The 12,382-nt window shown below is 39.8% G+C and overlaps 1 protein-coding gene across 1 annotated transcript; it reads right to left on the reverse strand.

Moving 5' to 3' along the window:
* Window positions 1-302: 302 nt before the first annotated feature.
* Window positions 303-11,515, reverse strand: LOC120428534 (uncharacterized). The gene is made up of 5 exons (XM_039593566.2): window positions 11,163-11,515; window positions 8,349-9,145; window positions 1,413-1,576; window positions 1,135-1,324; window positions 303-996 (listed from the first exon to the last, which is right to left on the reverse strand). Exons 1-5 carry the CDS (start codon window positions 11,402-11,404, stop codon window positions 386-388), a joined length of 2,004 nt encoding a protein of 667 aa, XP_039449500.1. The 5' UTR covers window positions 11,405-11,515; the 3' UTR covers window positions 303-385.
* Between the last annotated feature and the right edge of the window lie 867 nt (window positions 11,516-12,382).

A 12,382-nucleotide genomic window follows, 5' to 3' on the forward strand; every position in this document is an offset into this window, starting at 1 on the left:
ACGTAAAAGTAGTTACCTTAGCAACAAAATTTCCCAATCATCATCATTTTAGGCTTAACAGAACGCTACCAAACCACGTTTTAATATTATTATTTTTTGAATTTTTTGCCTTGAAAATGATTATTTTTGAAATATTTTAGTTATTGGTGAAGGATGTTTGTATGGAACAGTATTTTTCTGTCAAACTAATTCAAAAGCCTTCATTTAAATCTATAAAATGGAAATTTTCATCGAAATCGGACCACATTTATGTAATCAAACGTCATTCTTCTAAACTCAAATTATCTTTTAAAAACTTTGGGTTAGCTTCAAAATGACTAGATTTTATTTTAAATAAAGTATAAATTAATGAGAACATCAATATCGCTACAACACTATATCACCATTATCGAAACATTGCCTCGTCCACGTCCGGCTGGTACTTGTTACAGGTTGGAAAGTTCGCCGGCGCCCGGACAAAGTCCGTTGGTTCTCCGACCTGCACCACCAACGCCATTCCGACGGCCGTGTGCCACTCAAAGTGACAGTGCATCAGCCAGAAGCCGGGATTGTCCGCCCGGAAGCGCAACCGGGTGTAGCCCTTGCTGGGGATCGAAACGGTGTCCTTGCTCGGTGGGAAGTTGGTCACCGTGGTCCGGCGGAGTGATTGCGCCCGGGCAATCGTCTGGGCTCGGGCGATCGTGATCGGTTCCGCCAGGTTCTGGCCCATCTCCATCACGTGCATCTGGTAGCCGTGCAGGTGGAACGGATGGTTCAGGGGGTTCACATCCGGGGAAAGATCCAGGATGTACAGCTCCACGAGCGAGTGCAGCTCGATCTTGAGCCGGTGGATGCACGTGCAGTGGCTGTCACTCTGGTCACAATGGGCAGGTCGGGTGTGCTCGTCGCAGAACATGTCCTCGCGGAGCAGTTCGGGTTGGGTAAGCATCGAGAAAGGGGGATACGTGAAGCTGAGATTGTTGATGGCACCCTGCAGGTTGATGTCATCGTGGATGTCTGCGGGAAGAAAGTGAACAGATTAATAGTAAAAGATTTTTAAGTAAATCGAAACATTAAATGTTAGGTCGTTAGGTCATTCCAGTTGAAGGGGTCGTCCCACTGGAGTTGGTACAGACAAAAAAGTACTACACTTACTCATAAAATGCTCGTAACTGTTTTCGCCGAATGTCTTGTCAAAGGTCATCCGATAGTTTTCAAATCCCAGAATGAACTTGTGATCCGGAACGCCGTTAACGATGCTGTCGTCCCTCGAGTGGGCTTCGAAATCGGTGATGCAAACGTCCGGTTTCGAGACGCCACAGGTTGTGTTGGGATGATTCGCCGACTAGTTGCATGGAACAATAAGAGAGGACACAAAAGTTAATCAGCTGCAAAGTTCAACATATTTTTCTCCGCTTATCGCAGTATCTTACAATGGTTTCCTCAAACAGCGACTCCGAGAAGGCCGGAAACTCCCGGTCGGTGAAGGCCAGCTCCTCCTCGGGGACGGAAAACGGCAAGTAAGACAGGACGGCGGTCTGGTCGATGTTCAGATAATCGCAAGGTCCAATCGCCCGCAGCCGGATCCAGTAATTGGCTAGGGAGAACGAGAGGAGGAGGAAAATTTACATAATTAGATTATCGTTATAGTTAATTTCCGTATTTGTGCAGAATCAACAGATCAACATCCCTTGGTTCGGGCGCAACCCAGTGGAACGCTCTCAGATATTCATTCACCAGTAGAAAAAGGGAACTTTCTGTGCTTTTTGCCTCTATATAGTGGCACACTCCAGAAGGAGCCGTTCAGTAGTTGAGGACCAGTAATTGAACCGTTTTGTGTGGCAGTTTGATTTCCAATCAGGGAGATTACGAGCTTTCTTTTGCATCCCTTTTTTTTTTGCTCCCTTTGGAACTTGATGGGGGGGGGGGTACTTAGTGTAAACGGAATTGAAGAGGAAAATTTAATGTTCTGTCGATGAAGGTTCCTAGTTTGAAGATTTTTTTCTATTATTATAAAGGGTTTTTCATAGACTTCTCGGACCCTAGCACGTACACTGGGTCAAAAAAGAGGTGTATCGCAAGTGTATCGCTCTTTGAATTGATAAATAACAAAAACAATTTAAATGATATCCAAAAACATTTATCAAAAGATTGTTCTTATATAGTTTACCAACATTTTCCCAAAATATGATGGAATTTGATGAACTCTACCTCAAATGTTAATTGTTTTAAAATTGACCCAATCTCATCCCTTAGAGGGGGTTACATTGGGTCAATTGAAACTAAAATAATGCTCAAATACATAAATATGGTAAAAACAAGTCATTCAGCAGTGTTTCTTGTTTGAGGGAATAGTATTGACATGCTACAACGTTTAAAGTAGAGATTTTCAAACACTTGGGTACTTTTCGAGCAATTCCCACAACAATAACTTTGACCCATTCTCACTCCCCAGACCCAAGGTCACAACCACATACGGTACCCATATAAATGTCAATCGAGCTATCAAATCTGCAACATGGAGTTAAACTTTCTGTGAAGCTGCTGTGAAGTTTACCATGACGCTTCGAAAAGTTTAACTCCATGTTACACGCACACACTCTCATTTTTTATTTTTCGATACATGGATAGGGGCATTTTTGTTATTTCAATATTCGTAACATTTTCCAAAGATTTATACCTTTTTTTCCTGATCTCCATTCATTTAGCAAGTTTTAGTAAAATTGTTCTCTGCATCATTTCCTTAAAAAATCTACGAAAAATGATTGAAAATACAAATCTTAATACCGAAACAAAAACAAAAAAATATTTTAGAAAAAACAGGAATTCTTCACAGCTGTACTAAAAAGGTATCAATTTCCCTTTGAACTTGTACCTTTAAGAGAAACGTGTTTCTAAACAAAAATTATGCTTTTATAATGTTTCTGCAAATTTTGAAATGTTTAAAAAAATAGTTTCTTTAATAAGGAAAATATTGATAAATACACAGTATCAAACTGTGTACATTTGGAAGGTTTAAAAATTGAAGGCTTAAAATTACTTCTTTTATTATGTAATGTTATACTAGAAAAGTAACAAAATTCTGGAATAGTGGTGAATTTACACGTTTTTTGAGGTAAAATTAAACTTTCTCCTAACATAAAAGATGTACCCATTCCCATATGTTCTATTTCCTTAAAACTTTGAAATTGTCATGATTTTTTGAATAAAAAAAAATGTTCGAATCAGAAAACGGACTGCATCATCAGATTCCTTGGACAATTTTACACTAAAAACAGTTAAAATCAGTTTCTAAATTATAAGCTTACAAGTTTCAAGTGTTACTGAAACAGAAATTTAATTTTCGTAATTGGGTCTTAAAATCAAGCTTAAATTTTTGATATTATTGTTCATAACGATAAAACTATTTTTTCTGAGTACAATGACCATTTCTACGTCCGCAAAGAATTTAAAATGGATTTTTAAATCAATTTAAAAAAATAACTTCGTGGCCCTTCTTGACAGAAAAGGTCCTACTTGACAGCTCGTTCCAAGGGGACCATAGTTGATCCATCGAAAAAATGTTGTCTTGTCAATTAATGTTTTCGCATTAAGATGAAAAAAAGTGATCAGAAATTGTTTTAATCGTGTTTTTTTACCGTTGTAAATACAAATTGACATAGGGCTTTAGAACCCAATTGAAAGACGCAAAATTTGTTACCCAAAAAAGTATAGGCATCACATAAACTTCAAAGTTATCGCAGTTTCAGTGAAAAAAGTGGTTTTTTTCTTGTTTTCGTGATTTTCCAGTTTTGGCACGCAATGCGTAGAAAAATTTGGTTACTATTTTGAGAAAAAAAAAATCATATCTCAGAATCCTGTTTAAATGAACTCCTCCCATTTTTGAGTAAGTTATGTAAAATTTCCCGACGAATCCGATAAAAATATTTTCAGAAATAGTAATTTTGGCCCAGACATCGTCATAACGGAATTTAAAAGTCATACGACAGTTCATACGACCTTTTCAATTGTTAGACTGGATTCTTCAATCTTCAAACTATTTTTCCTTGGAAGACCAACCAACCATTTGCGTCCAAGAGAGCTGGCGTGGAGCTATGATTCTTTGACAAATGTGGCTTTTGCGAAAATCGATGATAATCTACATTTTTCGGACCACCCTGATACGGCGTAGGTCACCCTAATGGCCAAACCAAACCATTCGGGTGTAATTGTTTTGGCCGAGGAACCCCCAGAAAATGTTGAGCCTGATCAGAGATTTTTTTTGTTTATGCTCTTTTCAAATGGAAATGCTGTATTTCCGGGACCAAACTTATTCCATAGAACAAGTTTTCAAGAACTTAGAAACATTTTGTTCTAATTTCGTATGATTTGACACAGTTCAACTTCTAAAGAGTTCAAATGCCAAGCTTTACACAGAAATAAAAAGTTATATCTTTTGTTATACAAGCTTTCCGGCTGTTGATCTCTTGTTGACAAAGTGCACTTTCGAGATTTGCATCTGTTAATGCTGTTTGAAGCTTTAATCAATTCCCTACTAAGGCCCTAAATGTGCACCAAAACAGAACTCAACGTCTCAAGTGCATTCAAATTTCACCAAAAGCCCCATTCAAAGCAATCTTGACACCACCGCCGTCGTCGTTGCCTGGGAAAGTGCATTCCCACGGCACATTAGCATTCTGTGCAAAAAGGTTTTGCCTTCCTCACCTTACTGAGGAAAGGCTATAAAATCACTCGAAAAATGAACTTCTTAATTTGACCTCGTAGACCCACCTTCACGTATACCTATCGACTCAGAATCAAATTCTGAGCAAATGTCTGTGTGTGTGTGTGTGTGTAGGGATGTGGGTCTGTGCACCAAAAAATATGCACTCGATTATCTCAGCACTGGCTTAACCGATTTGGACCGTTTTGGTCTCATTCGATTCGTCTTGGGGTCCCATAAGTCCCTATTGAAAATTATGAAGTTTAGTAAAGTACTTCAAAAGTTATGCTAAAAAAACGATTTTGGCGTATGTCCGGAAGATTGTAAAAAGGGTGGTTTTTGTAAGAAACCCTGTCATGTTATACATTTTCAGAAAGGTATTAAAAAGACCTTTCCAATGAGCCCAAAACATTGAAGATCTGATAACCCTATCAGAAGTTATTAGCACTTAAGTGTTATTTATACACTTTTTGGAGGCCGGATCTCAGATATTTCAATGAAAATGATGTCCGGGTCCATCATGCGACCCATCGTTAGTTAGATAATCGAAAGACCTTTCAAATGAGCCTAAAACATCAAGGATCTGACAATCCTATCAAAAGTTATTGACACTTAAGTGTTATTTATACACTTTTTGGAGGCCGGATCTCAGATATTTCAGTAAAAATGATGTCCGAGTCCATCATGCGACCCATCGTTAGTTAGATAATCGAAAGACCTTTCAAATGAGCCTAAAACATCAAGGATCTGACAACCCTATTAAAAGTTATTGGCCCTTAAGTGTTATTTATACACTTTTTAGAGGTTTGATTTCAGATATTGTGATAAAAATATTGTCTGAATCTTCCATGCGAACTATCGTTGGATAGGTTTTTTTTATCAGACCTTGCCGATGAGCCAGAAATATTGATGGTCTGCGAACCATATCAAAAGAAATGAGTAATAAAGTTGATTTGTTAAACATGTTAAGGGGGAATGTTGCTATTTTTACTGAATGTATTGACTTTATGAATATGAGGAAGGCACCAACCACCTAAAGGTGGATTAAGTAACGTTTTTAATTATGCATCATCTCATCAGATAGCATTCAGGACCGGGGGTTTTCGTCATGTCTTGAAAGTGTTGTAACCAAAAATGATTTCGTCCACCTGCCTCCCCCAAAACCTGCAGGAACCACCTGACCTTGTTGCCGCCCCACTTCAGGCCGGGTCCAAGTGAGGACCGACAAATTGAGAGCTTTCCCCAACTCATCCACTGGATCATTCCCGGAGTTAGTTCGGCCTACTTTTGTGGACTTTGCTTCTTTTCGGAGGAAAACTGCTTTTATTTTTTTTGGGAGGAAAATCTTTCCCTCAAGGCAAACAAGATAAGGTGGTAGCAGGTGCAAGTGGCGATACTTTTGAAATCTGAGCCGGAGTTTGTTTCGGGGGTGGAAGCAGAAGCGTAAAAAATCCCCCCGAATTTCTTAAGGCACCGCTTCAAGGATCTTACGGAAATGTACTAGGTATCTTCCAACGCGTTTTATCGCGGCCAGGCACACGTGTATAGGACACTTTTCCCAATCTATCTTGCCGGTGGCGGCGGCACTGACACTTGAGACCGTACCGTATAGGAGTACAAAAGGAATTTCGATGAAGAAGATGATTTTCCACCAGGATGCCTCACCATAAGGACCGCTATTCTTAGGCCGGGCGGGCGTTTTTTCTTTCTTTCTTGATTTCCTCCATGGGTTGTTGTGCCACCACCGGTATACTGGATGAAAGTGTGGAAAAATGGGATTTTCATGCTTTTCCATCGTCCAGATATCATCCGTTGATTAAAGGAAAGTGCACTGTAATTGAAATTTAAAACCCACGTCTTTGTGACACAAGACTGGAGACTGTTCTTGTTTGGTCTGGATAAATGATCCGATTCAAAGGCTTTTTGTTGTAGATTGCCAGCGGCAGTGCTTTTATGTAAATTCTATTCTTGCTTCCAAAGATAGCCATTAACATGGTGTCACTTCCATAAATTGACAAGGAAACAATGAAAATTTAATTACCCTTTCTTAAAAACTCGCTTCCCTAATCAGAAGCTTTTTGGTTAATTGAATCATGATTTTAAAATGTTCTTCAAAATGACCCCAGGAATGCCAAAAGATATCCAATGTAGGGTCCACATTTGAGTTCACTGAAAACGACAATGATCTCTTAAATGCTCCCAGATTTCTCAGAGGCATACAAGGTTTTGCCTTCCTCACCTGAGGTAAGTCTATAATCCTGTTCAGAAAAAGATTTTTTTCTAAGAAAAACGTATAGTTCTCGACTCAGAATCGAAAACTGAACAAATATCTGTAGGTATGTGTGTGCACTGCACTGGCTGAACCGATGTTAGTCAAACCGGTTGCATTCGACTTTAAGGTCTCAAACGCTATTGAATTGTTTGAAGTTCTGCTAAGTAGTTCAAAAGTTATGTCTAAAAAAGTGTCTTTGCATACATCCGTTTGTTTGAAAAACAGCCAGAATTTGACTTAAATATAATATTGTTCCAAAACATTCGATAGCTAATTTCAAGACATTTTAACAGCAATTCCCCACGAAAACAGCATGGAAAAAAACAAAAGTCCTCGGATCGGGCTCAAAATTTTTCTGGGGGTTCCCTGGCCGAAATAATTAGACCCGTATTTTTTTGTTTGGCCATTAGGGTGACCTACGGCGTGTTAGGGTGGTCTGAAAAATGGCCATTTTCGTCGATTTTTGCAAAAACCACTTTTTTCGAAAAATTATAACTCCTCGCCATTTTAACCGATTTCAATTGTCTTATACGCAAATGAAAGGTGATAAGTTGCCCTTCCAAAGAAAAATAGTAAGAAGTTTCAAAAATATAGTCTAACATATAAAAAGGGCGTATGAAACTTTAAAATGCCGTTTTGACGGTGTCTGGACCAAAGAGCCTATGTCTGAAAATATTTTTATCGGATTCCCCGGACATTTTTACATAACATACTAAAAAATGGGAGGAGTTCATTAACAGGATTCCGAGATATGATTTTTTGAAAATAAAATCCGTGTTTTTCGACGCGCCGCGCGCAAAAACCGGAGAATGACGAAATTGGCAAAAATCAACTTTTTTCACTAAAACTGCAATAACTTTAAAATTTCAGCGATGACCTATACATGTCTGGGTACCAAAAGTTGCGTCTTTTAATTACGAAAATCAACTTTTTTCACTAAATCCTGCATTTTTCATCAGTCTTTTGGTAACATCTTAGGCTATTTCCTCAATTTGAACGAAAAAAATCGTGACATCACATTTAAATATAAGTTTTAGACTTAAAAATCAAAAAATCTCATAGAAGTGGCGTGTATTTTTGTTTCAGTGTATTTTTTCAGAAAGCTCGAAAAAAAGTATTTTTATATAAATTGGATAACACATTGATCGGAACAAAATGTTACTTCCATTTGCGAAAACAAGCTCCTGAACCAACGGCTCGCCACCATGTAGGGCGCGCGCCGTCCTTTCATTTGCCTAAAGCCAGGACAGATTTAGTGATATCACGCGTATCAGCGACTCCTCACTTGACGAAATGTCTGACGAGGGATGACGCCACGCGTGAGCCGGCCAAAGGATTGCAAATGTCAAGAGGAGAGCCTGTCAGATCCTATTATTATACGGCGTGGGTACTCACCGGAGGGTTGGTCGGCGTTCACCACAAAGTCGTACCGTTCGCCAGACGTCGTAACGAGCGTGTTTACCGTGACGGGCTGCACGTTGAAGGAATCACTGGCGATGATCTGAAGAGGGTGGTTTTCGATTTGAAGCTCTAGTGGGCAGACGTGGCTGGCGGCGTTGATGAACCGGAACCGATAGCGACCACCCTTGCGCACCCGGAACACATCCCGCGGGGCGTTGGTTGCGGTGCCGTTCTCGTGCGTGTACGTCCCCTTGCCGTTGATGAGCAGGTTCTTGGGGAGAATGCCCCCGCTTGAGGGTAGTCCGGGCATGAACATTTCTCCGTCCACGTGCATCCAGTCGGAGCCCAGTATGGTATGATCTGGTAGGTCAAAGTCGTACAGATGGGCGTTCGGATCGTTGACCTCCGGCTGGCGGATGATCATGGCTCCGTAGTGACCGTTGACCTTGTGGTGACCGGCGTGCGAGTGGTAGAACTGCGTCCCCGGTTCGGTGGCCCAGAACGAGTACCGGAAGGTGCTCATGAACTCGATCGGACACTGCGTCACAAACGGAACTCCGTCCATGTAGGGGGTGTCCCGTTGGTGCAGGCCGTGCCAGTGCATAGCCGTTGCCGTACCGCCCATGGCGTTCATCATGTCGATCACGATCAGGTCGTCCTTGCAGACCTGAATCGGCGGGCCCGGAATCTGCCGGTTGATGGACATTACACCCCGCTCGACTCCGTCCGCCGTGAGGCACGCGTGGTGGTAGCAGTCGCGGTGATTCCCGTCGGCACAAGATTTGCAGGCGCTGAAAATAAACATTTTGATGATCTTAGTCGATTTTCAGCCCTACTTGAAATTGTTGCGAGAAACGGATATCGTGCAACTTCCTCCCGTTTGGATGTATGATGGGAAGCACCTACGTGATACTTATAATTTGTTTACCAACACTTGATTTCTTTTTGCTTCCATCAAGTGCAAGTCCACTTGAATTAAATGCATCATCGTCTATTGAACCGCTCTGGTCTATCCTGCTGTTTCTAGTATTATAAAACAATTTAAGCCCATTGAGATATTCGTCATATCATGACATGGATGCCATCAGGTAACATTGTATTGGGGGCAGTTTGAAGCTCGAATCTTCAAGTAGATCGGACGCTTTACTCATCGTGGAGAAAATATAAGTGGATCAAAATTCCAGAATCCCTATGATTAAGGGTGTTCCATCCAAAAATAGAAAATAAAATCAGATTTTCTACAAAGTCCAACAGTTGAAGTACATACAAAAAATTATAAGTAACTATATTTTATTCAAAAATATCACAATTTGTTGTAAACCATTGGTTATTTTAGAATTCAACTAACGTTTCTATAAAAGCTATAAGAACTTTTCTAAGTTTTGCAATCAATTTAAAACGGTTGGTAACGCTTTCCCAACATAATTTTAACTAAACAAAATTAATCGATCCTGTGTTTGTTAATTAAATAAATTTAAGGAATTTGGAAACTGATAATTTATTTTTTAATATTAAAATTTTTGCCCAATCCAGAATTCTTTTTTCGAGCTTTAAACACGTTTCGATTTTTTAAAGTACAACACCTTGATTGAATAGAGCCAAATTCTAGCTGTAGGGGAGAGTGGGGAGACTTGATCCCCGGGGACACTTGATCCCAAGCCTGTATCTCGTCAGCATGTGGGTAAAACAATTAGCTTTGTTCTAGAAAGTTGTGCGAAATTAACTAAAACACATTGTAGAAAACAAAGAAAAAAAATTAAAAAATGTTTAGATTGAGTTACACACATTTTTCTTTAACGAGCTGCAAAAAACTTCCAAGAGATCTTTTTTTCTTTGTTTTGATTTGTATAGAAAACACTCAAAAATTATTCAAAAAAATATTTTTTATACATGAATTGCTTGATAAACTTATCAACTCCAAAACCCTTACGCATTTTATGTTAAATTTATCGTCATACTATTTTTACAATCAATTGTTGAAAAAAGTGTGTTTAGGGAGACTTGATCCCTGCATTTTTAAGTCACTGGAATCAGCCTCAAGATTAATTAATTGGGCTGGGCTTTCATACATAGTTTCCTTTAGTATAGTTGTACATAATTTACTGCAGTTTGAACTTTTTTTCAAAAGTTTTGTAAACAAAAATTTCCAGCTTTTGTAAACATGCTTAATTTTGTTCTAAAAAATAATATTTTAAGTTTTCAAATATTTTACATACTAAACTTGTTATATTTTGAACACAAACGTACAGGTTTTATGTCAAATTGCTGTAACTTATAGAAAATTAAAAGTTTGGATGAAAAAGAAACATTTTGCTTAAGATTTCTTCAAAATGTTGAAAGGGGGATCAAGTTACCCCTAACATTTTTAAAATGCCGGTTTAAAATATTTTTTAAAAGCGCTTGGCATGATTCGAAGAGTTCCTCTGATGAAATACCCTTATTAACTAAACATAGTTGAATGTTTAAGCTTTCAATTCATGCAAAAAGTTTGTAGTTTTGTGAGAAATTGACAGAGTTAAGTGCGATACAAAAAAAGGGGATCAAGTCTCCCCACTCTCCCCTAAATTCTATGTTTTTGTATTATCAATTTTGAAGAAGGTTCATTCAGAAATATATGTTTGCGGATGTTGCCATAAAACCAATTTGTTCAAAATCCGAAATTTCATCTATTAGCACTATTAATTCACTTCTTCCCTACACGATTTCACATTTGCATCTTCCGATGAGTTTGCACATTCCAGATTTGCGTCACTTGCGAGGTAATCCTCGCCCGCCACTATTCCAAACAACCTGTGTACTTCTACTTACGGTCCCATGGCGTGATAGTGTTCCAGCACCCAGTTGAAGTAGCACACGCGAGGCAGGGTGTCCTCGCAGCTCCGCATGCACAGCTCCCCCGGGAACGCTTCCAGATTTATGGGCACGGACTGGTTGCGTATCAGGCTACGGTACCGTTCCAGGGCGCTACCACTGGCGGTGGAACTGCATATCGCGAGCAGGATTAACACTTGGCACACCGGAAGAGGCACTCGTGAACTGGGCTTAGCCATGGCTTGCAGGGAGTTTTTAACGGGAAGTCTTGTTGGTTGAAATCTTGGGTTTAGGAGGTTTATTTCGCTGACGGACCTGTCCAGTTCAGCGGCTGGTGAAGACTAAGTTTAGCCTAGGAGTAATTTCATTCATTTATATTGTCGAAAGCTCCAACTTTAAGTCGTCTGCAGTGATAGTGGCTGATGGCACTCGACTGCGCAAGATACCGTGGCGAAAAAGGATTAACTTTGGGCTCACGTCGACGAGCTCGTCACTGTTTAGCGGAGCTGGTTCTGGTTCTCATTGGGTCGTTATCCGTGGAAAAGGATTAGCTTCAATTGTCGAGGGATTTGGACTGAAATAGTTTTAAATGCGGTGAATTTTCTTCGCTGGGGGCGGTGAAACCCCTTTTGTGGCAGACGTAATGCTTCATAACAGCTTAAATTCATCATAATTTCACAAAACCCCCTAAAATAGTAGTAGAACCTAACGTGGAGTTAGACTTCTGTTGCCATGGGAGAAGGTGCCTCTACTTGGAATCCAATCCTAGGGCAAATATTGTTCCACAGTCTTCGCAAACAACCCCCACTGTTGCAGACATGTGGAAGTCGATTCGTGGAAGCGTGATTTCCTTCTTGATATCGTAGAGCTTGCCGGCTGTTGGTCAGTGTACGTAATCGGTTTACCGTACGGGGACGAAACTCGGATGATGCATTTTAAAAAAAAGAACGAAATTTACTAGTGTGCAATATTCTCCACGTTTATTGTACTGTTTGGATGAGCTTTCCTTGCTTCCACTCGTAGGTTTCCGTTCCAGATTCCGTGAATGAGATGTTGCTGCTAGAAACCAAAACAAGCGTCACCAATTTGCTTATCTGCGGGGACGCTGGCGTTCCAGGTTGCTGAAACTAGGTCGATTTAGAACCAAGGGAACTTAACAGAGATGTACAGAAATTTGAGTTGGGCTAAATGTAAACCTTGATTTGCAGTTTAAAAAT

This window comes from Culex pipiens, chromosome 2 (genome assembly GCF_016801865.2).
Source record: "Culex pipiens pallens isolate TS chromosome 2, TS_CPP_V2, whole genome shotgun sequence".
NCBI lineage: Eukaryota > Metazoa > Arthropoda > Insecta > Diptera > Culicidae > Culex > Culex pipiens.

Coding starts and splice junctions, on each gene's coding strand:
- LOC120428534 (XM_039593566.2), bottom strand. CDS start 11,404: ATGGCTAAGCCCAGTTCACGAGTGCCTCTTCCGGTGTGCCAAGTGTTA. Junction 9,146..11,162: donor CACTATCACGCCATGGGACC/GTAAGTAGAAGT, acceptor GTTTATTTTCAG/CGCCTGCAAATCTTGTGCCG. Junction 1,577..8,348: donor GAACGCCGACCAACCCTCCG/GTGAGTACCCAC, acceptor CGTTCTCCCTAG/CCAATTACTGGATCCGGCTG.